At 41.7% G+C, this 25,687-nt stretch overlaps 1 protein-coding gene across 20 annotated transcripts in view; it reads left to right on the top strand.

Annotated features, from left to right (window-relative positions):
* The window catches only part of SDHC (succinate dehydrogenase complex subunit C), a 44,174-nt gene that overhangs the window by 5,353 nt on the left and 13,134 nt on the right, over positions 1 to 25,687 (top strand). For 4 of the 20 annotated variants that reach the window (XM_015113131.3, XM_028846281.2, XM_077997026.1 and 1 more), the window contains exons 2-4: positions 1,259 to 1,315; positions 5,751 to 5,852; positions 17,663 to 17,724. In XM_015113131.3, the coding sequence (XP_014968617.1) occupies positions 1,259 to 1,315; positions 5,751 to 5,852; positions 17,663 to 17,724 (221 nt within the window). Of the gene's footprint in view, positions 1 to 1,258; positions 1,318 to 3,978; positions 4,097 to 5,740; positions 5,853 to 10,668; positions 10,789 to 13,175; positions 13,227 to 17,662; positions 17,725 to 25,687 lie in introns of all 20 variants that reach the window. The other 16 variants (XM_077996992.1, XM_077996986.1, XM_077997001.1 and 13 more) reach the window with 12 other exon arrangements.

Below are 25,687 nucleotides of genomic sequence, written 5' to 3'. Positions count from 1 at the left end.
AGTATTTAGGATTTCCGAATTTTTTCAGATTTTGGAGTATTTGCATTATACTTACTGGTTGCGTATCACTAAGCTGAAATCCAAAATGCTCCAATGAGCATTTCTTTTGAGCATCATGTCAGCACTTAAAACGTTTTGGGTTATGGAGGGTTTCAGATTTTGGATTTTCCACAGTAGGGGTGCTCAACCTGTACCATGTAAACTTTGGATCAGTTAAATTCTCCTTAGATAGAATGCCTAGGCACATCTTAGTTTCTGACTTGAGAAGCAATTCTGGCACTGATGTATACATTTCAAAAATAGCAATTTTTAAGTAGAAAACTTTCATGGGGTCAGTAAAAAATTTTTTTATTCCCATTTTTTTGCACATGATTGTAATTACATGAAAGACTTTTTGACTTGAAATTCATTCAGGATATATTGAGTTTAATTGATGTTAGTTCCTGAAATGACCTAGCTTAATATTTAGCTAGGTCTCTTCACAAACCCCTTGCACTCTTCAACCTTTTTTTTTTTTTTTTTTTTTTTTTTGAGACGATGTCTAGCCCTGTCACCCAGTCTGGAGTGCAGTGGTGCGATCTTGGCTCATTGCAACTTCCGCCTCCCAGGCTCAAGTGATACTCCCACCTCAGCCTCCAGAGTAGCTGGTATTATAGGTGTGCACTACCACACCCAACTAATTTTCATGTTTTTTGTAGAGATGGGGTTTTACCATGTTGTCCAGGCAGTATTGAACACCTAGGCTCCAGTAGTCCACTGGCCTCAGCCTCCCAAAGTGTTGGAATTACAGGTGTGAGCCACTGCACCTGGCCTGACCTTTTAAATTCATCCATTGTAGTAGGTCTCTGCTAAAGCTAAGCTATATGGTTGCAGTTACCAGTGGGCTTATTCTGTTTTTTTTTATTTGTTTGTTGTGTTAACCCTGTCTCTTAGACATCACCTCCTGTAAGACCTAGCTTTTAAAAAATCACTTTCTCTATTTCTCTGTTGAACATTACCAACTGTGATTATTCTTATTCTTTTATCTTGCATTATTTGTGTTTGATTAAAACTTTATTTTGCATTTTTAGGTAATATTTCTTATTATTTTCAAGTTAGAGTTGTAGCTTTTCAACTAGAAAATGGTATCAAGGACACTGATACTGTCATTGTTTTTATCTTATTTTTAATCTATCCCTTCACCCCTAAAAATAGAGAAGTTGATATACTAAAGTTGATCTCTAAATGTGTATTGATTTTTGATTCTCTTATCTTGCAGACATGTTGGTCGTCATTGCCTCCGAGCCCACTTTAGCCCTCAGCTCTGTATCAGAAAGTAAGTTTCTAAGTCTGAAAATTATTTTTTTTCCTTAGGGAAGAGCAATAGATTGTTGACTTAGATTTGATGGATATGTACAACAGTGGGCAGTTATAGACAGTTGACTGAAACTTAAGTAATTGTGGTCACTATTTATCATTTGTGTGTATGTGTGTTGTTTGTTTTTGAGATAAGCTCTCTATTGCCCAGGCTAGAGTGCGGTGGTACGATCAGGGCTTGCCATAGCCTCAGCTTCCTATAGCTGGGACTATAGGTGTGTGGTGTGCCACCATGCCTGGCTAATGTTTTGTATTTTTTGTAGAGACGAGGTTTCACATTTTGCCCATGCTGGTCTTGAACTCCTGGGCTCAAGTGATCCCCCTGCCTCGGCTGGGATTGTAGGCATGAGCCACGCACCTGGACTTTCATGCTATATATTTATTCTCAGCCTGTTGATGTCAACAATTGCCTTTGTGTTATTTTTTAAAAACTTTTTATTTTGGAAATATTTTATACTTTCAGAAAAGTTATACGAATAGTAGGATGAAGTTCTATATACCTTTCACCCACATTTGCCAATTGTTAACATTTTATTGTGTTTGCTTATCTTGCTTTTTTGTATTTTAGATTATGCCATATGAAATTTTTATTTTTTTAGGTCAAAGCTGGTGAAATATTAATGATTTAGTGTAGTTCAGCCTAATATATATTTAATTATTAGTATTTTCACTGAATGCTTTAAGGGTAAGTTGTGAATATCATGACTATTTACCTCTAAATATTTCTCCTGAGAACAAAGAAATTGTCTTACATAATGCAGTATAATTATATAAGCATAATTATCAAATTCAGGAAATTTAACATTGATGAACTCTTATCTCATATACAGTTGATTTTCAGATTTTTCATTTGTCCCAAATAATATATTTTAGAGAAATACAATCAGCTGGGCACGGTGGCTCATGCCTGTAATCCCAACACTTTAGGAGGCCTACGCAGAAGGATTGCTTGAGGCCAGGAGTTCAAGACCAGCCTGGGCAACAGAGAGAGACCTAGTCTCCACAAATAATTAAAAAATAAAAAATTAGCTGAGTGTGGTGGTGTGTGCCTATAGTCCTAGCTATGGGGAGGCTGAGGCAGGAAGATGGCTTGAGTCCAGCAGTTCAAGGCTGCAGTGAGCTATGATCATGCCACTGCACTCCAGCCTGGGCAACAGAGTGAGACCCCATCTCTATTAAAAAAAAAAGACTGGATGTCGTGGCTCACACTTGTAATTCCAGCACTTTGGGAGGCTGAGGCAGGAGGATCCCTTGAGCCCAGGAGTTCAAGACCAGCCTGGGCAACATAGGGATACCCTGTCTCAATCAATCAATCAATGAGAAACAGCTATCCTCAACAATTTAGTAGGCTGGACATGGTGGCTCATGCCTGTAATCCTAGCACTTTCGGAGGCTGAGGTGGGCAGATCGCTTGAGCCCAGGAGTTTGAGACCAGCCTGGGCAACACGGTGAAACCCCTTCTCTACAAAAAATACAAAAACTAGCTGGGTGTGGTGGTGTGCGCTTCTAGTTCCAGCTACTTGGGAGGCTGAGGTAAGAGGATCACCTGGATGGGGCAATGCAGAATTGTGCATAGCTTGAGCATAGCTGTTTAATAGTTGGGTTCAACCTAGCCCAGTGACAAAACCAAGAAACTATTAAGGTACCGAGCTGAATCTAGTTCTTGATTTTTGAGAACCTGAAAGGGAATCTTGAAAAGCCAGATGAGAGCAGATGGTAATGTATGAGATAAAACTGTGGCCTTGGAAAAGCATAATCCATTTATGTGAATATTTAAAAAATATGCTTGCCCTGCCACCCAACAAGAAGTTGTGCTTTCATTGCCAGACCTGTGTATTGGGTGGGATTAGAAAGCAGAGTTATCGGCCTGGCACGGTGGCTTATGCCTGTAACTCAGCACTTTGGGAGGCCAAGGCAGGCAGATCATGAGGTTAAGAGATCGAGACCATCCTGGCCAACACGGTGAAACCCCATCTCGACTGAAAATACAAAAATTAGCTGGGCGTGGTGGCACGTGCCTGTAGTCCCAGCTACTCAGGAGGCTGAGGCAGGAGGATCGCTTGAATCTAGGAGGTGGAGGTTGCAGTGCGCCAAGATTGCGCCACTGCACTCCAGTCTGGCCACAGAGCGAGACCCCATCTCAAAATAAAAAAACAAAACAAAACAGAGTTATTGTCTGATATGACCTCATCAGATGATTCAGGTTAACGGAATTAAAGTTGGTATAAAAATAAGGTAAGCGGAGGAACATGTTTTCCTAATACTGTGGGTTTATCCAGCCCACCATACTGTTATCAGAAAAGGGGTCTTGACCCGGACCCCAAGAGAGGGCTCTTGGATCTCATGTAGGAAGGAATTCAAGGTGAGTAGCAAAGTGCAGTGAAAGAAGCAAGTTTATTAGAAACTACTCAATTATATAGTAGGGTGTCCTCAGAAAACAACTGGGGGAACATGCTGTCTTTAAGTTTCTTTTTTTCTTCTCTCTCTTTTTTTTTTTAATATATATATACACACACACATATATATGTATATATTTATATATTTTTTAGGTCTTTAAGGTTTTATTTTTTTTTTAATTTTTAAATTTTTAGTCTTTTTTTTTTTTTTTTTTTTTTGAGACAGAGTCTTGTTCTGTTGACCAGGCTGGAGTGCAGTGGCGTGATCTGGACTCACTGCAACCTCCACGTCCTGGGTTCAAGTGATTCTCCTGCCTCAGCCTCCTGAGTAGCTGGGATTACAGGTGCACAGCACTACGCCCAGCTAATTTTTATATTTTTAATAGAGATGGAGTTTTACCATGTTGGTCAGGCTAGTCTCAAACTCCTGACCTTGTGATCTGCCTGCCTCAGCTTCCCAAAGTGCTGGGATTACAGCCATGAGTCGCTGCACCTGGCCAATTGTTAAAAATATTTTGAGGTAGAGTCTTGCTCTGTTGCCCAGGGTGGAGCGCCATGATGCAATCACAGCTCACTGCAGCCTCTACCTCCCTGGGCTCAGGAGATCCTCCCACCTCAGCCTCCTGAGTAACTGGGACTACAGGCTCAGACCATCATGCTTGGCTAAATTGTCTCTGCATTTTTTGTGGAAACAGGGTTTTGCCATGTTGCCCAGGCTGGTCTCAAACTTCTGGGCTCAAGTCATCTGCCCACCTTAGCCTCCCAAAGTGCTGGAATTATAGGCATGAGCCACCATGTCTGGCCTAAGTTTTCCTTATATAGAGATCTTGTCTATGTAAGGACTAAACTAAACTGTGCCTACATGCAGGGGACCAGAGAGCATGACAAAATTTATTATTGATTTAAAGAAAAGTATCCTTGACATTTTAGTGTGTAAGTACATCAAAGCGTGACTGTAATTATTTTGAAAGCATATGTTGTTATGGGTATTGGGACATCTGGACTTTATGTTGTTGCAGTTTGTCCTTGCAGGTATTACCAAGCTGTTTCCTTAGCTGTAAACATCTTAGAACTGTGGGTTGTCACTGGCAAGGAATGTGCTTTGCTAGTTTTAAGATGGAGTTTATTTTATTTATTTATTTTATTTTTATTTATTTTATTTATTTTATTTATTTTTTTGAGACAGAGTCTTGCTTTGTCTCCCAAGCTGGAGTGCAGTGGTGTGATCTGGCCTCACTACAACCTCTGCTTCCCAGGTTCAAGCGATTTTCCTGCCTCACCCTCCTAGGTAGCTGGGATTACAGGCATGCGCCAATACGCCTGGCTAATTTTTTTCTATTTTTAGTAGAGATGGGGTTTCACCATGTTGGCCAAGCTGGTCTTGAATTCCCGACCTCATGATCCACCCACCTCGGCTTCCCAAAGTGCTGGGATTACAGGCTTGAGCCACTGTGCCTGGCCTATTATTTTATTTTATTTTTATTATTATTTTCTGTTTTGTGTTGCTATAACAAGATGGAGTGGATTTTAAAATAGTGTCACTCTGGGTCTTCTAGGCTCCTGCTTCCCTAACAAAACCTTTTCTAAAAAGATATTGCAAAAATTTTTTTTTTTTTTTTTTGAGATGGAGTTTCGCTCTTGTTGCCCAGGCTGGACTGCAATGGTGCAATCTTGGCCCACGGCAACCTCTGCCTCCTGGGTTCAAGCGATTCTCCTGCCTCAGTCTCCCGAGTAGCTGTGATTACAGGCGCCCACCGCCACACCCGGCTAATTTTGTATTTTTAGTAGAGACGAGGTTTCTCCATGTTGGTCAGGCTGGTCTCAAACTCGCGACCTCAGGTGATCCACCCACCTCAGCCTCCCAAAGTGCTGAGATTACTGGCGTGAGCCACCATGCTTCTGGCCAGTATTGTAAAATATTGACTTAACAAAACATTATGCAAAATACTAAACCAAGCTTACTTTCAGTTCTTTTCAAACTTTCTGGTTTTATTTTAGTGCTGTTCCTTTGGGAACCACAGCCAAAGAAGAGATGGAGCGGTTCTGGAATAAGAATATAAGTTCAAACCGTCCTGTATCTCCCCACATCACTATCTACAGGTAAGGACTCTGGAGCCAGAGAATCTAGAGGTAGTGGGTGAAAGTTCTGAAGGTTGATCTTTGGCCTACCTGATACTTCCTCACTTTTACTCATCTAAAATACTGCTATGTAGATGAGGTGAACTCTTCAGGGTAGAGGGAGATAACATAAGAATTATCTTATGCCTTTTTAATACAGAGATGACTAAATTCTATCTTCTATCATTACAAGGGTAATCTATTTTTCAAAACTACCATTTAGAAAATTCTAGTAAGTCAAAATATAATTCCCATTAATTAAAAAATTTTTGAAACAATTTCAGATTTACATAAACATTGCAGAAATAACATACAGAGTTCCCATATACTTTTATATGGAAGGTATATAGTATATATGCGAAGTTATATAGAAGTTGCAACTTTGCAAATAATTCTCCTTTTTTTTTCTGAGACAGAATCTTGCTCTGTTGCCTGGCTGGAGTGTAGTGGTGCGATCTCGGCTCACTGCATCCTCTGCCTCCTGGGTTCAAGCGATTCTCCTGTCTCAGCCTCCCCAGTAGCTGGGGCAACGGGCGCATACCACTACGGACAGCTAATTTTTGTATTTTTAGTAGAGATGGGGTTTCACCAGGTTGGCCAGGACGGTATCGAACTCTTGACCTAGTGATCTGCCTGCCTCAGCCTCCCAGAGTGCTGGGATTACAGGTGAGAGCCACCATGCCCGGCCACAACTTCTTAAATTATTCAGACATGCTAACAAGCAGATTCCCAGCTCGTTAACATGTCTGAATGATATAAGAAGAAGTTGCAATGATGATAATATCCAAGTATTATTCCTGTATTCGTTTTCTTCTTTTTTTATTTTTTTGAGACAGAGTCTTGCTTGGTCACCCAGGCTGGAGTGCAGTGGTGCAATCTAAGCCCACTGCAACCCCTGCCTGCTGAGTTCAAGCGATTCTCGTGCCTCAGCCTCCTGAATAACTGGGATTACAGACATGAGCCTCCATGCCTGGCTAATTTTTGTCTTTTAGTAGAGATGAGGTTTTGCCATGTTGTCCAGGCTGGTCTCAAACTCCTGGCCACAAGTGATCCACCCATCTCAGCCTCCAAAAGTGCTGGGATTATAGGCATGAGCCACCACGCTCGGTCCCTGTATTTGTTTTCTATTGCTACGATAAGTTTCACAAACATAGTGACTTAAAATAACAAAGATGTACTGTCTTACCATTCTTTAGGTTAGAAGTATGAGACAGGTCTCATTAGGCTAAAATTAAGTTGTTTGCAGGGGCTGCATTCTTTTCCAGAGGCTCCTTGCCTTTTCCAGCTTTTATAGGTCATCCACATTCCTTGGCTTGTGGCATTCTTTCTCTATTTTCAAAGCAAGCCATAGCAGAGTCCTTCTCACTTTGTATCACTCTGACTTGTTCTGCCTCCCTTTTCTCCTTTCAAGGACCCTTGTCATTACATTTAGACCTCCCCAAATATTTCAGGACAATGCCTCCATCTCAAGGTCTTTAATTTAATAATATCTGCAAAGTTCTTTTTGTGATATAAGATAATATATTCACAGGTTCTGGGGATTAATACATTGACATCTCCAGAGGGGTGGGTGCATTATTTTACCTACCACAGTCTACCCTCTAGCCCTCAGAGTTTATGTCTGTCCCATGACAGAATACATTCACCACGTCCCAGTGGCCCCAGAAGTTTCAACCTATTATAGCCTCATCTCAAAGTCTTAAAATTTCATCTAAATCTCCCCATCTGAACTAGGTATGGGTGAGGCTCTGGGTATAATCCCTTTTCAGGAACATTTTTTCTTCATCTGTGAATCTAAAGCAACAAGTTACATACTCCCAAAATACAGTGGTGGGACAGATATAGTATAACAACTGTAGACATTCCTGCTCAAAAAGTGAGAAAGTGTGTCCTGAAGTGGCAGGTCAAGAGAAGAAAAAATGTGAGAAAATGGAAGGAAAAAAGGAGTCTCTGGTTCTAACCAGTTTGAAATTCAGCCAGGCAAACACCATTTGATTTCAAGGCTTGAGAATAATCCTTTGCGGCTATTGGCTTTGCCCTCTGGGCTTATAGCTCCATCCGCTATCCTTCTTTGTGAAAGGTGACACATGCTTTTGCAGCTAGTCATTTTTAACAGCCTCTTTTTTGTTTGTAGAATTTTTGGGGTATGACAGTTTTCTTTTCATTTTCTCTCTGTCACTTTTAGTCTATGCTGACTGTATTTCTGTTGGTATAACATTCTTGAGAGCATTGTGGGGGCCAGGTGCGATGGCTCACATCTGTAATCCTAGCACTTTGGGAGGCCAAAGCAGGTGAATTGCCTGAGCTCGGGGGTTTGAGACCAGACTAGGCAACATGGTAAAACCCTGTCTCTACTAAGATACAAAAAATTAGCCAGGTGTGGTGGTGCACCTATAGTCCCATCTACTTGAGAGGCTGAGGCACAAGAATCTCTTGAACCTGGAAGGTGGAGGTTGCAGTGAGCCGATATTGCGAGATTGTGGTGCTGCTGCACTCCAGCCTGGGCTCTGTTTCCAGGAGAAAAAAAAAAAAGAATCTTGCGGGGTTTCACCATCTCTATAAAACCATGTTGCCCAGGCTGGTCTCAAGTTCCTGGGCTCAAGTGATCTGCCTGCCTTGGCCTCCCAAAATGCTGGGATTATAAGTGTGAGCCATTGTGCCAGGCCTTTACAGTGAATATCTTTTTTTTTTTTTTTTTTTTTTCTGAGACAGAGTCTCGCACTATCGCCAGGGCTGCAGTGCAATGGCGCAATTTCGGCTCACTGTAACTCCCGCCTCCCTGTAACCCCCGCGTCCCTGGTTCACACTATTCTCCTGCCTCAGCTTCCCAAGTAGCTGGGATTGCAGGCACACACCACCACACCTGGCTAATTTTTTGTATTTTTCGTAGAGATGGGGTTTCACTGTGTTGGCTAGTCTGGTCTCAAGCTCCTGACCTTGTGATCTGCCCACCTTGGCCTCCCAAAGTGCTGGGATTACAGGCATTTTTGCTGGGAAGGCTGAGAATTTCCCAAATCATTAAGTCCTGTTTTTTTGTTTGTTTGTTTTATTTAAGAGACAGGCTTTCACTCTGTCACCCAGGCTAGAGTGTAGTAGTGATGTGATCATAGCTCATTGCAACCCTGAACTCCCAGGAGCTCAAGTGATCTTCCTGACTCAGCCTCCTCAGCAGCTGGGACTACAGGTGCATGCCACCACACATGGCTAGTTTTTAATTTTTTGTAAAGACAGGGTCTCAATATGTTAGCCAGGCTGATCTTGAACTCATGAGCTCAAGCGATCCTCTTACCTTTTTCTCCCAAAGTGCTGGGGTTACAGCTGCAAGCCACCATGCTCAGCTTGCTTTTTATTTAACAGCTCTTCCCTCAGTCTGTTTCTTTCCTTTCACATTTTACTATAAAGGGCAAAAAGAAATCAGGTTGCCACTTTAGTAAATTCTGCTTTCCACATTATTGTGGGACATAATTCTGCTAAACTTTCTGCCCCTATGTAACAAGGATCCCCTTTCCACAAGTTTTTAATAACATGTTCCTAATTTCCTTCTGAGCCTTTACTAGCTGAATTGACATTCATATTTTCCTTTTTGAAATACATTTGTATATCATATGGTTCACATATTGAAAGCATACAGTTTAGTGGCTTTTGTTAAATGCAGAATTGTTCAGCCATCACCACAATTTTAGAATATTTTCTTTTTTTCTTTTTTTTTTTTTCGAGGTGGAGTCTCGCTCTGTCACCCAGGCTGGAATACAGTGGCATGATCTTGGCTCACTGTAACATCTGCCTTCTGTGTTCAAGTGATTCTCCTGCCTCAGCCTCCCAAGTAGCTGGGATTAGAGATATGCACCATCACGCCTGACTAATTTTTGTGTTTTTAGTAGAGATGGGGGTTTCACTGTGTTGGCCAGGCTGGTCTCGAACTCCTGACCTCAGGTGATCCGCCTGCCTTGGCCTCTCAAAGTGCTGGGATTATAGGCATGAGCCACCCTGCCCAGCCAATTTTAGAATATTTTCATCACTCCAGAAAGAAACACTACATTTTTTAGCCATCATCACCAATCCTTTGTTCGTCCCAGCTTTAGATAATCAGTTATTTACTTTCCATCTTATAAACTTACCTATTCTGAACGTTTCATTTAAATGTAGTCATACAATATATGGTCCTCTGTGACTGGCTTTTTTTACTTAGCATAATGTTTTCAGAGTTCATCCATATTTTAGCATATATCAGTACTTTCTTCCTTTTTATGGCCGAATAATATTTCATTGTATGTACATACAATGTTTTATTTACCCATTTATAAACTGAATGACATTTGAGCTGTTTCCACTTTTTGGCTATTACAAATAATGCTGCTATGACCATTTATTTGTGTACAAGTTTTTGTGTGCACATATGTTTCATTTCTCTTGAGTATATACCTAAGAGTAGAATTATTGCATCATATGGTAACTCTATGTTTAACTTTTTTTTTTTTTTTTTTTTTTTTTTTTTTTTTGAGACGGAGTCTCGCTCTGTCGCCGGGCTGGAGTGCAGTGGCCGGACCTCAGCTCACTGCAAGCTCTGCCTCCCGGGTTCCCGCCATTCTCCTGCCTCAGCCTCCCGAGTAGCTGGGACCACAGGCGCCCGCCACCTCGCCTGGCTAGTTTTTTGTATTTTTAGTAGAGACGGGGTTTCACCGTATTAGCCAGGATGGTCTCGATCTCCTGACCTCGTGATCCGCCTGTCTCGGCCTCCCAAAGTGCTGGGATTACAGGCTTGAGCCACCGCGCCTGGCCTTTTTTTTTTTTTTTAAAGACAGAGTCTTGCTCTGTCACCAGGCTGGAGTGCAGTGGCGCAATCTCGGCTCATTGCAACCTTCACCTCCCAGGTTCAAGTGATTTTCCTGCCTCAGCCCTTGAGTTGCTGGGACTACAGGCATGCGCCACCACACCCAACTAATTTTTGTATTTTTAGTAGAGACAGGGTTTCACCATGTTGGTCAGAATGGTCTCGATCTCTTGACCTTGTGATTCACCTGCCTCAGCCTCCCAAAGTGCTGGGATTACAGGCGTGAGCCATGGCGTCCAGCCTATGTTTAACATTTTGAGGAACTGCCAGACTGTTTTCCAAAGTGGCTGCACTAGCAGTGTATAAGGGTTCCAGTTTCTCCACATCCTCACCAGCACAACTGGTAAAATCCATATTTCTGCTAAAATCTCTTCAGGGCAGTCTGGGCTTTTTAAAAATCATGGTCCTAAAAATTCTTTTAGTCCCTTCCCACTGCCCAATTTCAAAGGTACTTCCACATTTTTGGGTATTCATTACAGCTGCATTCCTCTTCTAGTCACCACAACCTATACCGATTTTCTATTTGCTGCCATAACAAATTACTGCAAATTTACTGACTTAAAACAACACAAATTTATTACCTTATAGTTCTGTGGGTCAGAAGTCTGACAAGATCTCCCTGGGCTAAAATCAAGGTGTTGGCAGGGTTCTGTTTCCTTCTGGAGTCCCTAGGGAAGAATCCATGGCCTTGCCTTTGCTAGCTTCTAGAGGCTTTCTGAATTCCTTGGCTTCTGCCCTCCTTCCTCAGTCTTCAGAACCAGCAATGCTGCATTGAGTTCCTCAGTCACATCATGTTGACCCTGCTTCCGTCATCTCATTTCTTCTTTGACGCCTTTCTTCTGTGAGCCTCTTCTGCTTTTCTTTTTTCTCTTTTCTCTCCTCTGCTGTTAAAGACGTTTATGATTACACTGGGCCTGTCCTAATAATCTAGGATAGTCTGTGTTGTTTTGTTTTTGAGACAGGGTCTCACTGTGTTGCCCAGGCTGAAATGCACAAGTTTTCTACAAGTTTTTAATAAAACTTGTGGAGCATGATCATGGCTCACTGCAGCCTTGACCTCCCAGGCTAAAGTGATCCTCCCAGCTCAGCCTCCCAAGTACCTGGGATTATAGGCATGCACCACCATGCCTGACTAATTTTAAAATATTTTCTAGAAATGGAGTTTGGCCATGTTGCTCAGGCTGGCTTTGAACTCCTGGGCTCAAGCTGTCCTCCCACTTTGGCCTCCCAAAGTTCTGGGATTACAAGTGTGAGCCACCACACACAGCCTAGTCTGTTTATCTTAAGGTTGTCTTATTAGCACCTTAATTTCATCTGCAACCTTAATTCCCCTTTGCCATAAAAGGTAACATATTCATAGGTTCTAGAGATTAGAGCATGGACATCTTTAAGGAGGCCATTATTCTGCCTATTACAACTTCTTAATACTTAGGTATGCATTTCCTCAATTGCAAGACAGTCTCCAAAGTACAACCATCACAGTGTTACTATCTAAACCTTAGTTCCATTCAGATTTTGCCACTTCTTCCATTAATGTCCTTTATAGGCCTAAGATTGAACCTAGAATTATATATTACATTTAGTTGTCATGTTTCTTTTTCCTACAGTATGGGAGAGATTTTTAGTCTTTCCTTATTTGTTATGACCTGGACATTTTTAGAATGTTCCTTAATTTGGGTTTGTTTGGTGTTTCATGATTTATACATTTTTGGCAAGAATACGCCTGCAGTAATACTAGACTTCTGTCAGTACACTGTATCAGGAGGCATGTGCTGCTGCTGATTTAACCCATTACTGGTGATGTTAACTTTTGTCACTGTTTAAGATGTGTCTGCTAGATTTCTCCTGTAAAGTTACTGAATAAGGATGTTTTATTTATTAATACATATTTTGGCAGGAGATACTTTGAAACCTAAATATTCTTTCTTATGAGATACTTACTCACCAGTATCTGTTGGAGGTACTTGCCTAAATCATTTATTACTGTGATAGTTGCCAAATGTAATGTTACTAATTTTATATATTATAATATTTTCTAGATTTATTTGTTGCGATAGGGTAAAGCTTGCTTTCTTTATCAGTATGGACTCAAGGATAACATGGATCAAGCATTAATTTCCCCAAAGGATTATACTTTGTTATTATTTATTTTGGTGTTCAAATTGTCCCAGACCTGGCCAATAGGAGTTCTTCAAAATGACTCCTGGGAAATCAGTGTCTGGGTGCTAGATGTGCTCATTGCTACTAGGATGTCATTGCTTCTAGGCCCTCTCTGTGGATAGAGATAGCATATATGTGTATGCAGTCTCTGTCACACACATACCACATGTGTGTATATATAAGTAGATACATACATCATACATACATATATACATACATCTCTGTTTATCTCATCTTCAAAAGTGGCATTGACAGTGGTTTTTGCTGATGTCTTTGAAGATAAGTCCCTGTAAATCTGCTTTTTGTTTTTTTAGGCTAACCCAGCAAAGCATCTTGAGCTCTGCTACTCTCTTGGGTTCCTGCCAGTGAGTCTGCCCATTTTTTAACCACCTCCACAAATACCATAATCCTTCAGTTTTTTTCCAAGCCAGATTCCAGGAATAATCCTGTTTGTAGAAACTGGACTTGCCACTAAAACAGAAGGAGGCTAATAAGTGATCTCATTTCTTGCTGCTCAATCGTGAAACTTTCTTTTTTAAGAGATAAAAGTTTTAGGAAGGCCTGATGCAGTGGCTCAATGCCTGTAATCCCAGCACTTTGAGAGGCCAAGGTGGGCGGATCACAAGGTCAAGAGATCAAGGCCATCCTGATCTCAGGTGAAACCCTGTCTCTACTAAAAATACAAAAATTAGCTGGCGGTGGTGGCTCATGCTTGTATTCCCAGCTACTCGGGAGGCTGAGGCAGGAGAATCGCTTGAACCTGGGAGGTGGAGTTTGCAGTGAGCCGAGATCGCGCCACTACACTCTAGTCTGGCGACAGAGCAAGGCTCTGTTTCAAAAAAAAATAAAAAAGTTTTGGGGAATAATTATAATGAAAAAGACAAAAGAGCATCCCAGATTATTCTGAATCTGTATTTAAAGCCCTGGCCTTTTTTCGTAGGTCATATAAAGAATGGTTGTAGGTTGGTGAGGTGAGTCTTTCACTACCTTATTTGCTTTTCTGGTTATGTAACTCCAGACATACTTGGGGGAAAAATAGCAGCAGGGAACACAGGGCTATATCCAGATTGGCATGTCAGGGAAAGATATCTGAGATACCTGAAGTCATATTTTCTATTACCCATTTTTTGGGTTTTTTGAAAGAGGCCTAGAAGTAAACAGTTAGTGATGTTAAACATCTTTTCATGTACTTATTGGCCATTGGCAGTCTTGGGTGTTGGAGAAATGTTTTTACTTTCTGGAGGTATTTTTTATTGTTTTTTTGCTTTTGAGGCAGAGTCTCCCTCTGTTACTCAGGCTGGAGTGCAGTGGCGTAATCACGGCTCGCTGCAGCCTCAACCTCCCAGGCTCAGGCAGTCCTCCCTCCTCAGCCCCCCAAGTGGCTGAGACTATAGACACATGCCACCACGCCCGGCTAATGTTTGTATTTTTTGTAGAAATGGTTTTTTTGACTTTTTTTTTGCCGTCTTGCCCACGTCTCAAACTCCTGAGCTCAGGCATTCTGCCCACCTCAGCCCCCCAAAGTGCTAGGATTACAGGCATGAGCCACTGTGCCTGGCCACATCTTGATTTTCTATACTAGACTCTTAGCTAATGTTCAAACAGGGACTAGTGAAGAAGACTTGTCTTTGCTCCATGATGCCTGAGGCCTCAGCTGGAAAACACAAAGGCTAGGGCCTGAATTAATCTGAAGATCCAGTCACTCAAATGTCTTGGGTTGATTCTGGCTGTTGGATGGGGCCCTTATTTTCTCTCCACATAGGTCTTTTCACATATCTGTGTAGGCTACTTTGGGTTTCCACATAGCATGAGGAAGGCAGGAGAATTTGTAAGTCATGCAGCATCACTTCTGCCGCATTCTACTTTTGAGGCAGTCGGTCATCAAGTCCTGCCCAGGTTCAAGGGTAGAGGCTAAATACTTGCTTGATGAGAAATGACAAGATTCTGGAAGATCATGGAGGACTGGAAATAATGTTGTGGTTATTTTTAGAAAACAAAATATTTTAGCTTGTCATTACTGGGCTAGCCGGGCTATGATTTTAACCGTTTTTGAAAATTAGGGTAACATTTGAATTCAGCAGTTTCATATTATATGACTCCCATTTTCTGTATCAGTATTTCTGAAACATTTCCAGAACAGTGCATATGTTTCTTCTATTAGCTCTTTCAGTCAAGGGATTTGATTCATCTGGTCCCAGAGCCCCAAGTTTGTTTGGAATCTTCCAATTTCCTCACCTCTTTAGGGTTTCAAGTCTTTCAAATCAATATTTGTTCTGTCTTTTTCATGCTGATAATCATTCTCTTTGACAAATAAAATAGTTGTGCAATCTGTTCACACTCTGTCATCAATTAGCATAAAATTGTTCATCCCAGTTAGTAGGCTCTCTGTGTCAGAATACAATTTTAAAAGCTTTTTTTTGTTGTCCTTGAAATTTTTGCAAGCCTCAGCTCATTCTGGGTTTCGGTCTCCTGATTCTTCTTACCAAATTATGTCATCGTTCTCTGTCCTTGGTTATGTGGCTGTTCTTCCACCTTTTATATTTCTGTTGTTAAATCTGAGTTGATCAGAGTGGTATCTAGCTAGTATTAATATTTTTAATTTATTTGGAAATACTCCTTTCTTACTGTGACTATTTTCATTATGTAGGCAGAATTTTCTTTTGAGATCTTTTTAACCTCCTTATTTCTCTTTAAAGTGTTGAAGATATGGTTTGATTACGCTAAGTATTCTTTGTCTAAGCTAACATTCCAAAGTGAGTGTTAGCTTTCTTCAGAGATTCTTGTTCTTTCCATTTTACCCACCAGTTCTCTCTTGAGCATGAGAACTAGGTCTAGAATAACAATGTTGGTTGTCCTTCAGTGGAAAGTTGATGATTCATAATTTAAAAAGAGGTTTGATGACAAAAAGTATTTCAGAACTACTGTGGATTAAGAACTATATACTAAATCTAGAAGATTGGATATAAACATTTGGGATAGGTAATTTATTAGGAAATAAGTGGTATGTTCAGTTTGGATATTTTGGGGCATATAATAAGGGAGGATTCAAGGATGACCATATATTATATGAAACTGTGGATAAATGAAACTCAGGTTTTCTTCCATAGGTGTTATACCTGGAGAAACAGAGGGACCCAGTTGGTATTACAGTGATTACTTTCTTTTTTTTTTCTTTTTTGTGAGATGGAGTCGTGCTCTGTCGCCCAGACTGGAGTGCAGTGGCATAATTATGCCAAACTCCGCCTCCTGGATTCAAGCAATTCTCTGCCTCAGCCTCCTGAGTAGCTGGGATTACAGGCATGCACCACCACGCCTGGCTAATTTTTGTATTTTTAGTAGAGATAGGGTTTCACCGTGTTGGCCAGGCTGGTCTTGAACACCTGACCTCACGATCTGCCCACCTCGCCTCTCAAAGTGCTGGGATTACAGGTGTGAGCCACTGCGCCCGGCCTATAGTGATTACTTTCTAATTGTACCAACTGTATTTATTTATTTGCAGGCAAGATCTCTGTCTCTCTCTCCCCACCCCGGACTGGAGTACAGTGGCACAGTCATAGCTCACTGCAGCCTGGAGCTCCTGGCCTCAAGTGACCCTCTCACTTCAGTCTCCCAAGTAGCTGGGACCACAGGCCTCTGCCACCACACCCAGATATATATATATATATATATATTTTTTGGTGAAGATGGGGGTCTCGTTATGTTGCCTAGGTTGGTCTTGAACTCCTGAACTCAACACCCCCCCCCCGCCCCCCGCCTTGGCCTCCCAAAGTACTAGGATTACAGGTGTGAGCCACTACACTACCTCCAACTTTAATGAGTGTCTTTGACTCATGTTTCTCCTTGGGAAAGGAGTTTTGAGTTATAATCATTTTTTTTTTCCTTAGCCCTATCAGTGATGCAGTCTGGTAAAGGTAGGGATCCTTCTCCGTAAATCTGTTTTCTTCTTTCTTTATTTTTTTTTAACCTAATCCTGATACAGGGTTTTGTTTTTTGTTTTTTCTCCTGGGTTCAAGCGATTTTCCTGCCTCAGCCTCCCGAGTAGCTGAGATTACAGGCATGCATCACCACACCCAGCTAATTTTGTATTTTCAGTAGAGATGGGGTTTCTTCATGTTCATCAGGCTAATTGCGAACTCCTGACCTCAGGTGATCCACTCGCCTCAGCCTCCCAAAGTGCTGGGATTATAGGCGTGAGCCACCGCACCTGGCCCAGATTTGTATTTTTAAAGTAAAAAGTAGAAACATGGCTGGGCACGGTGGCTCACACCTGTAATTCCAGTACTTTGGGAGGCTGAGGCAGGCAGATCACAAGGTCAGGAGTTCAAGACCAGCCTGGCTAAGATGGTGAAACCTCTTTACTAAAAATACAAAAATTAGGTGGACCTGGTGACAGGTGCCTGTAATCCCAGCTACTCAGGAGACTGAGGCAGGAGAATCTCTTGAACCTGGGAGGCAGAGGTTGCAGTGAGCTGAGATCGTGGCACAGCACTCCAGCCTGGGCGACAGAGCAAGACTGTTCCCAGGGTAAAAAAAAATGAAAAGACAGGAACGCAAAAGCTGTTTTTTTTTTTAAGAAAATATTACCTATTCAGGAGAATTGCTTGAACCTGGGAGGCGGAGGTTGCAGTGAGCTGAGATCGTGCCGCTCGCTGCCAGCCTGGGCAACAGAGTGAGAATCTGTATCCAGGAAAAAAAAAAAAAGTGCCTGTTTCAGAATTAGTTTATATTTTTGCAAAGATAGACTCTCTACTATGGTGGTATCTTTTCCTTTTTAAAATTGTCTTGGTGTGTTTCTTTACAGTTGGTCTCTTCCCATGGCGATGTCCATCTGCCACCGTGGCACTGGTATTGCTTTGAGTGCAGGTATGTATATATGTTTTTACACACATACATGGGCTTCTTTGAAAAACTTGGCTGTTTCACTGGTCCTAGTCTCTGTTTCCTTTGAAACTCAGCACTTGATTTAGAGGGAACAATACATCTCTTTTAAGTTTATTGTTCCTTCATCCCTTTAACAATTAATTATGAGTTTACACTGTGCTCAGATTCTTTTTTTTTTTTTTTTTTTTTTTGAGACAGTCTCGCTCTGTTGCCCAGGCTGGAGTGCAGTGGTGCGATCTCAGCTCACTGCAACCTCTGCCTCCTGGGTTCAAGCAGTTCTCCTGCCTCAGCCTCCCGAGTAGCTGAGATTACAGGCGCGTGCTACCACGCTTGGCTAATTTTTTGTATTTTTAATGGAGACAGGGTTTCACCGTGTTAGCCAGGATGGTCTTGATCTGACCTCGTGATCCACCCACCTCAGCCTTCCAAAGTGCTGGGATTACAGACATGAGCCACTGCGCCTAGCCCAGATTAGTTTCTTAGCAAATTTTTAAACCATTCCCTAGCACTTCCTGATATCGTATTTATTGAAATTATAGAGAGCAGAGAAACGTAATAGAAATGGGCTGGCTGACTGATCGTTGATGGAACACAGTCCAAGATAAATCATCAACCTTATTTTTCCAAAAGGTCAGTTTTAGCACCCATTCTTATCACCTAGACTTGCTCAGTCCCCCAAAGACTAGCTCACTGGCCAGTCTCACAAAATCTTGATTTACAGATCAGAATGTCTATTCATTCATTTATATAATATGAACTGCAGCTACAGAGTGAATTGTTTACTGGTCTTAGATAATTAGTACATCCTTTTTAGGTAGGAAGGTTTATTATGTGGAGTGCCAATTATAATCAGTTTTCTGGGATCTGGTGTATCTTTTCACAGTAGGGATATACTTTACAAGAGGGTCAGCTAAATTTAAAAATTATGTCTGGCTGGTGCTGGAGACATAGACATTTTTGCTTTTTTATTTTTATGTATTTATTTTCTCACAAGAATATGCATGTAACATATTTTTACTTTCTTAGCTTTCCTTTATTTAGCCTTATAGCATACTTTGCTCTCCTACCCCCACCAAAACCAGAAACAAAAACTAGATTATGTTCCCTAGATACACACTCTCAAAGCATTCTAGTTTTTCTTTCATAATCATGGTTGTCATTTACTTGTTCATTGTTGTTCTTCCTTACTGGATTGTCTGTTCCCTGAGGGCTTAGACTGCATCTGTTTGTATTTTTAATCATCTAGTATGGTACCTAGAATGCAGTAGATAATTTAGTAAATATTTGGTGACTACAAAATGAATACCACTCTCTTTTTTGTTAATGTGTTTTATATATTTGTGTCCTAAATTTCTATTCTGTTTATAATCATACTTTCTGGCTCTAGAAGTATCTTATTTTGGTCCCCTGCATACTGACTGTAATAACTGCCCAACTAGTATTGTATTTCAACTGGCATTTCTGTGCAATGCTATTCAGTTCAGTGGGAGCAAGAAGAGGTTATCGGACATTAGAGTTGCATAGGTAAATCTGAGTTTGTTCTCTATTAGTCTCCGTGAGACCTTGGGGGAACTTGTGTTCTCTCCCAGCAAAGGTGATCTAGCCCTTATATATCCACAGGGAGAACAGATGCAAACTAGGAATAGTGGAGTGCTTTCTAAAAGAAGTGCTCCAATGAACTGTTAGCACATATTCAACAAGACTTCTGTTCCAAGTTGATAGTCCTAGGACATTTGCTGGCAAAGGAAAATGAGCTTATGACTTAGAACAGTGTGTAAATCCCTGCTGTGTGTACAAACTCTTCTCTCCTGTGGATAGTTCCCTGGTATGTCTGTTTTATTGTTTTTTTGTTTTTTTTGAGACGGAGTTTCGCTCTTGTTGCCCAGGCTGGAGTGCAATGGCACAGTCTTGGCTCACTGCAGCCTCATGAGACCAGCCTCCCGGGTTCAAGCTATTCTCCTGCCTCAACCTCTCAAGTAGCTGGGATTACAGGCACCCACCACCATGTCCGGCTAATTTTGGTATTTTTGGTAGAGATGGGGTTTCTGAACTCCTGACCTCAGGTAGTCCGCCCACCTCGGCCTCCCAAAGTGCTGGGATTACAGGCGTAAGCCACTGTGCCTAGCCCCTTAGTATGTCTTTAACCTCATCCTAGGGAATAAGAGGAAATATCTTACCTAGAATCGGTATGAAATTATATACCTGAGAGACAGAAGCCCCACTGTTTTACCTTATGTAAAGCTCTGTCTGAGCCCCTCCATCTCGTCTCTTTTGGTACTTTAGCCTGGGAGCAATGCCTAAGTTTTATTCATCACATGAGGCATCATTACAGTCTTGCCAGGAGATGGCCCATTTGTACAGAGTAGAGCAGATGGCAGCCTTCAGGTCCCAGCGCGTAAGTGTGCTCTTGCTCCAGAAATTTGGTGCCAAATAGAGCTGTTGAGGTAGGAAAGGGAGTTTCTCTTGACTTTTGCTTTGTCAAAGCAATGGTGGTATTGGAAAAGTGCTCTTGTTTCTGTCTTCTGAAACCCTGCAGGATCTCTCCTAGGCTTCTGTAGACTTATGTTTTTAACTGACGTGGTCATCAGTAGGGCTAGTGGCTCTAGTGTAGGGATCCTGTATTTAAGGAGCTGCTGATGAGACATTGGCAGGAATTATCTGAATCTAAGCCTCTGCTATTTGCAATCTCATATATGTGTGTGTGTGTGTGTATATTTATATATGTCTATTTATAGACATATATATGTAGTTTTGTTGATAAGGATAGAGACTCCTATCTAAGATCTGATGGCATCATTTCTGTTCTTTTTCATTCTTTTGGTTGGTAAAGGGATGATGGAATCGAGGTATAAGGATGATTTGTGTTTTTTAGGAATCCATATGTAGCTCCTGGTTTTTAACCTGCTGGCACTGAGCTGGTGGGGATAATAGGGAAAATCTCAAGATTAGGCTATTCTAACTGTAGATTCATAATTATTTTTATTTCTGCTTACTTAGAATAAGAAATTTTTAGATTGATTAAGGAATTTCTAGATGGATGCTTTCTACTCAGTTTGGTGATATTGATGAACAGATTTAATCCTAAAAATCACTGAAAGAACAAGAGCAGTTTATTTATTAGGCTGTAGTTTCCCTTATTATCTCAATATATGTGTCACCACTAAATGAAAAAAAGGATATTGACTTTTTTATACACTATAATGATAAAAAATATATTCATCTGGGCCGGGCACGGTGGCTCATGCCTGTAATCCCAGCACTTTGGGAGGCCGAGGCGGGCAGATCACGAGGTCAGGAGATTGAGACCATCCTGGTTAACATGGTGAAACCCCATCTCTATAAAAATACAAAAAATTAGCCAGGCGTGGTGGCGGGTGCCTGTAGTCCCAGCTACTCGGGAGGCTGAGGCAGGAGAATGGCGTGAACCCAGGAGGCGGAGCTTGCAGTGAGCCGAGATCGTGCTACTGCACTCCAGCCTGGGCGACGAGCGAGACTCCGTCTCAAAAAAAAAAAAAAAAAAAAATATATATATATACACACACACACACATTTGTATTGGCTAGAATTGAGTATTTTTCACAACTGAAGAATTATTTGGGCAGGGTGCAGTGGTTCACACCTGTAATCTGAGCACTTTGGGAGGCTGAGGCAGGAGGATTGCTTGAGCCCAGGAGTTCGAGACCATCCTGGGCAACCTATCAAGACCCAGCACTTCGGGAGGCCGAGGTGGGCGGATCACGAGGTCAGGAGATCGAGACCATCCTGGCTAACACAGTGAAACCCCGTCTGTACTAAAAAAACACACAAAAAATTAGCCGGGCCTGGTGGTGGGCACCTGTAGTCTCAGCTACTTGGGAGGCTGAGGCAGGAGAATGGGGTGAACCCAGGAGGCGGAGCTTGCAGTGAGCTGAGATTGTGCCACTGCACTCCAGCCTGGGCGACAGAGTGAGACTCCGTCTCAAAAAAAAAAAAAAAAAAAAAAAATTAAAACATTAGCCCAGAGTGGTAGCATGCATCTATAGTCTCAGCTACTAGGGAGGCTGATGTAGGGAGGATTGCCCAGGAATTCAAGGCTGCAGTGAGCTATAACTGTGCCACTGCACTCCAGCCTGATGACAGCAAGACCCTACCTCAAAAAAAAAAAGAAAAAAGTTGTATTTTTTCTGTCTTTACCCCTTTGAGTGGTGGCCTTGCATTCATCAGCATATGTCCTGTTTTTCCCAAACTTTCTCTCCTAATTCCATGATAGAATATAGTAGCTGTTTTCTATAGAGTAGTAGTTATACTGTTTTCTTCAAATGCTGAAGGTCCCTCCATCAAAATCACAAAGGAACAGGTTTTTGCCAGGTGCATGACTTAAGCAAATTACCTAATTCTCTAAACCTCAGCTTATTCCTTATAAAATAGGCATATTAATAATGCCTATCTCAGAATTCTTGGGATTTCAAGAAACTTTATGCTCTTGGTGTTGCTTTATGGAAACAAGGATGAGAAACATGATACATTTAATAGCAACTGTCTCTTAGAAGATAGTGTGCCCTGGACCGAATGGCAAGAGAAACTGGATCATTTGGTCTGAAATGAAGTCAGTTCCGGCAACTGTGATCTTTGCATTCTTGTGGCCCTCGTCCCATCCATTTTTCACACAACAAAAAGAAAAATCTTTTGAAAATAAATGGAATCATGTCACTCCCTTTCTTAGACTCTCCCAATGACTGTGTTCACTTTAGCACTTAGATTAAAATTCAAATATCCACCATGGCCTTTGCCCTGCCAGCTCTGGCTCTTCCCTAACTCATTCCTGCCATTCCTCCCTTTGCCTACTATGCTCCAGCCACACTGGTGTTTGAACTCATTGGAACAGGCAAAATTATTTCCCACCTGAGAGCCATTGCATGTTTTGTTTCTTTAGTCTGAAATGCCCACCCTGACTTCTTGCTGCACTGTGCTTGGTTAGTTCTTTCTTATCCTTTACATCTTAGCAAAATGTTAACTCAAAGAGAACTTTGCTTACCACCATGTTTAAAGTAGAAGCTTCCTTATTTCTGTTTTACAGTACTCTATTCCTTCATAGTTCTTATTGTACTGTGTTGTTTCTTACAAAGCTTTTATTACACAAGTTGTAATTATTCTAGTTTATTTTATTTTATTTATTTTATTTTATTTTTATTTTTGAGACAGAGTCTCGCTCTGCCGCCCAGGCTGGAGTGCAGTGGCATGATCTTGGCCCACTGCAAGCTCCGCCTCCCGGGTTCACGCCATTCTCCTGCCTTAGCCTCCCCAGCAGCTGGGACTACAGGCGCCCGCCACCACGCCTGGCTAATTTTTTGTGTTTTTAGTAGAGACGGGGTTTCACCATGTTAGCCGGGATGGTCTCAATCTCCTGACCTTGTGATCCGCCCACCTCGGCCTCCCAAAGTGCTGGGATTACAGGCGTGAGCCACTGCGCCTGGCAGTTGTAATTATTTTATTTGCTAACTTTTTATAAATCTTGTGTTTTTTTCCTTTTTTTTTTTTTTTTTTCAGATAAGAGTCTTGCCCTGTTGCCCAGGCTGGAGTGCAGTGGCGTGATCTCGGCTCACTGCAACCTCCGCCTCCTGGGTTCAAGCAATTCTCTTCCTCAGCCTCCCAAGTAGCTGGGATTACAGGCATCTACAACCATTCCAAGACACCACACCCAGCTGAGGTCTGTTTCTTAAGAATGGTGTTTATGGGGTCGGGTGCGGTGGCTCACACCTGTAATCCCAGCACTTTGGGAGGCCAAGACAAGTGGATCACAAGGTCAAGAGATTGAGACCATCCTGGCCAACATGGTGAAACCCCATCTCTACTAAAAATACAAAAATTAGCCGGGCGTGGTGGTGTGCGACTGTAGTCCCAGCTACTCAGGAGGCTGAGGCAGGAGAATCGCTTGAACCCAGGAGGCGGAGGTTGCAGTGAACCAAGATCACGCCACTGCACTCCAGCCTGATGACAGAGTGAGACTCAAAAAAAAAAAAATTATGTTTATGGGAGAAGTGATGGAAGATAAGGCTAGAAAGTGGGCCAGACGGTGAAGGACTCTGATTGCCATGCTGTAGACCATGATAAGCCATTAAAAGTTCATATTCTCTTTAGTTCCAGTAACAGGACAAGCTGGCCTGGATAAATACAAAATAAATTATTTATTTTAACTATAGAGATTTTATGGCTAATATATAAATTTTAAAAAACATGTTAACACTAGTTTGACTTTAAAATAGAATTTATTGAAAAGGAACTGTAAAATTTTTGTGTTTTTTGAGATGGAGTCTTGCCCTGTGGCCCAGGCTGGAGTGCAATAGCGCCATCATGGCCCTCTGTGCCTCTGTCTCCTCCCAGGTTCAAGTAATTCTCCTGCTTCAGCCTCCCGAGTAGCTGGTTCTACAGGTGTGTGCCACCATGCCTGGCTAATTTTTGTATTTTTAGTAGAGACAGGGTTTCACCATGTTGGCCAGGCTGGTCTTGAACTCCTGACCTCAAGTGATCCGTCTGCCTCTGCCTCCCAAAGTACTGGGATTACAGGCATGAGCTGCTACGCCTGGCCTACAATGTTTTAAAAGGTTGAAAGAGGAGACTAATAGCACTCTTCCATTGCTTAGGTTTCATAAGGATTAAAATACTCAGGGCTGGATGCGGTGGCTCACGGCTGTAATCCCAGCACTTTGGGAGGCCAAGGCGGGTGGATCACCTGAGATCAGGAGTTTGAGACCAGCCTGGCCAACATGGTGAAACCCCATCTCTACTAAAAATACAAAATAAATAAATAAATAAATAAATAAATAAACCAGTTGTGGTGGCACGTGGCTATAATCCCAGTTATTTGGGAGGCTAAGCCAGGAGAATTGATTGAACCTGGAAGGCAGAGGTTGCAGTGACCTTGGATTGCACCAGTGCACTCCAGCCTGGGTGACAAAGCGAGACTCTGTCTCAAAAATAAATAAGTAAAAAAAATAAATAAATACTCAGGATTTTTCATAGTGACAGAAAAAGTCTAGTTGAAATTAGGTACATGCTTTGAGAATGGCAGATAGCTGAAGCTGCAATAATGAATGAGTCTAGGAAAGCGTAAATAACAGATAAAACATATAACATAAAGCATGAGATTAGGAAGAGAGAATAAAGATGCTAAACAACAGATATTTTAAGCTTTGAACCAATATATATAGATATTCATATATCTGTATATGAATTGTATAATTAGCTTGAATGGATATAAGAATGGTCCTGAATGTTTTGGGTAGTCTTTAAAAACAGAGGCCAGGTGCCGTGGCTCACGCTTGTAAACACCGCACTTTGGGAGGCCAAGGCAGGTGGATCGCTTAAGGCCAGGAGTTTGAGTATAACCTGGCTAACATGGCTAAATCCCATCTCTACTAAAAATACAAAAAATTAGCTGGGTGTAGGTGGCACATTCCTATAATCTGGGCTACTTGGGAGACTGAAGCATGAGAATCGCTTAAACCCAGGAGGTAGAGGTTGCAGTGAGCTGAGATCATGCCACTGCACTCTAGCCTGGGTGACAAAGCAAGACTTTATCTCAAAAATAAAAATAAAAAAATAAAATAAAAACAAGGTCAGATGGAAGAATCAGAAGTTTCGTGAGAGATTGCCTGAATTTGTAGGCAAACTTGCTGCTCAGGCAGGTAGCCTATTCTCTAGAAAAGCCAAAAGATTTAGATTCATAAAGTAACTGATGGGCTTTGAAAATGACTGTGTTTTTCTTCTGGGCCTGTCATGAGATGGGATATTAGTTATTGATTCTTACATATCATGTTATATTTTAGAAATCCTGGTTATTCAGACTGAATACAGAAAAACTGAAAAATTGCAGACTTTGGAATGAGGCCGATCTGAATTCAGTTCTAACTCTGTCACTAACTGTGAGACCTTACCTTGAAAAAGTTATTTGTCACTACACCTGCCA

Source organism: Macaca mulatta, chromosome 1, assembly GCF_049350105.2.
Source record: "Macaca mulatta isolate MMU2019108-1 chromosome 1, T2T-MMU8v2.0, whole genome shotgun sequence".
Taxonomy (NCBI): Eukaryota; Metazoa; Chordata; class Mammalia; order Primates; family Cercopithecidae; genus Macaca; species Macaca mulatta.
The sequence above is the reverse complement of the archived record's forward strand: the minus strand, read 5'-3'. Positions and strand labels throughout refer to the sequence as shown.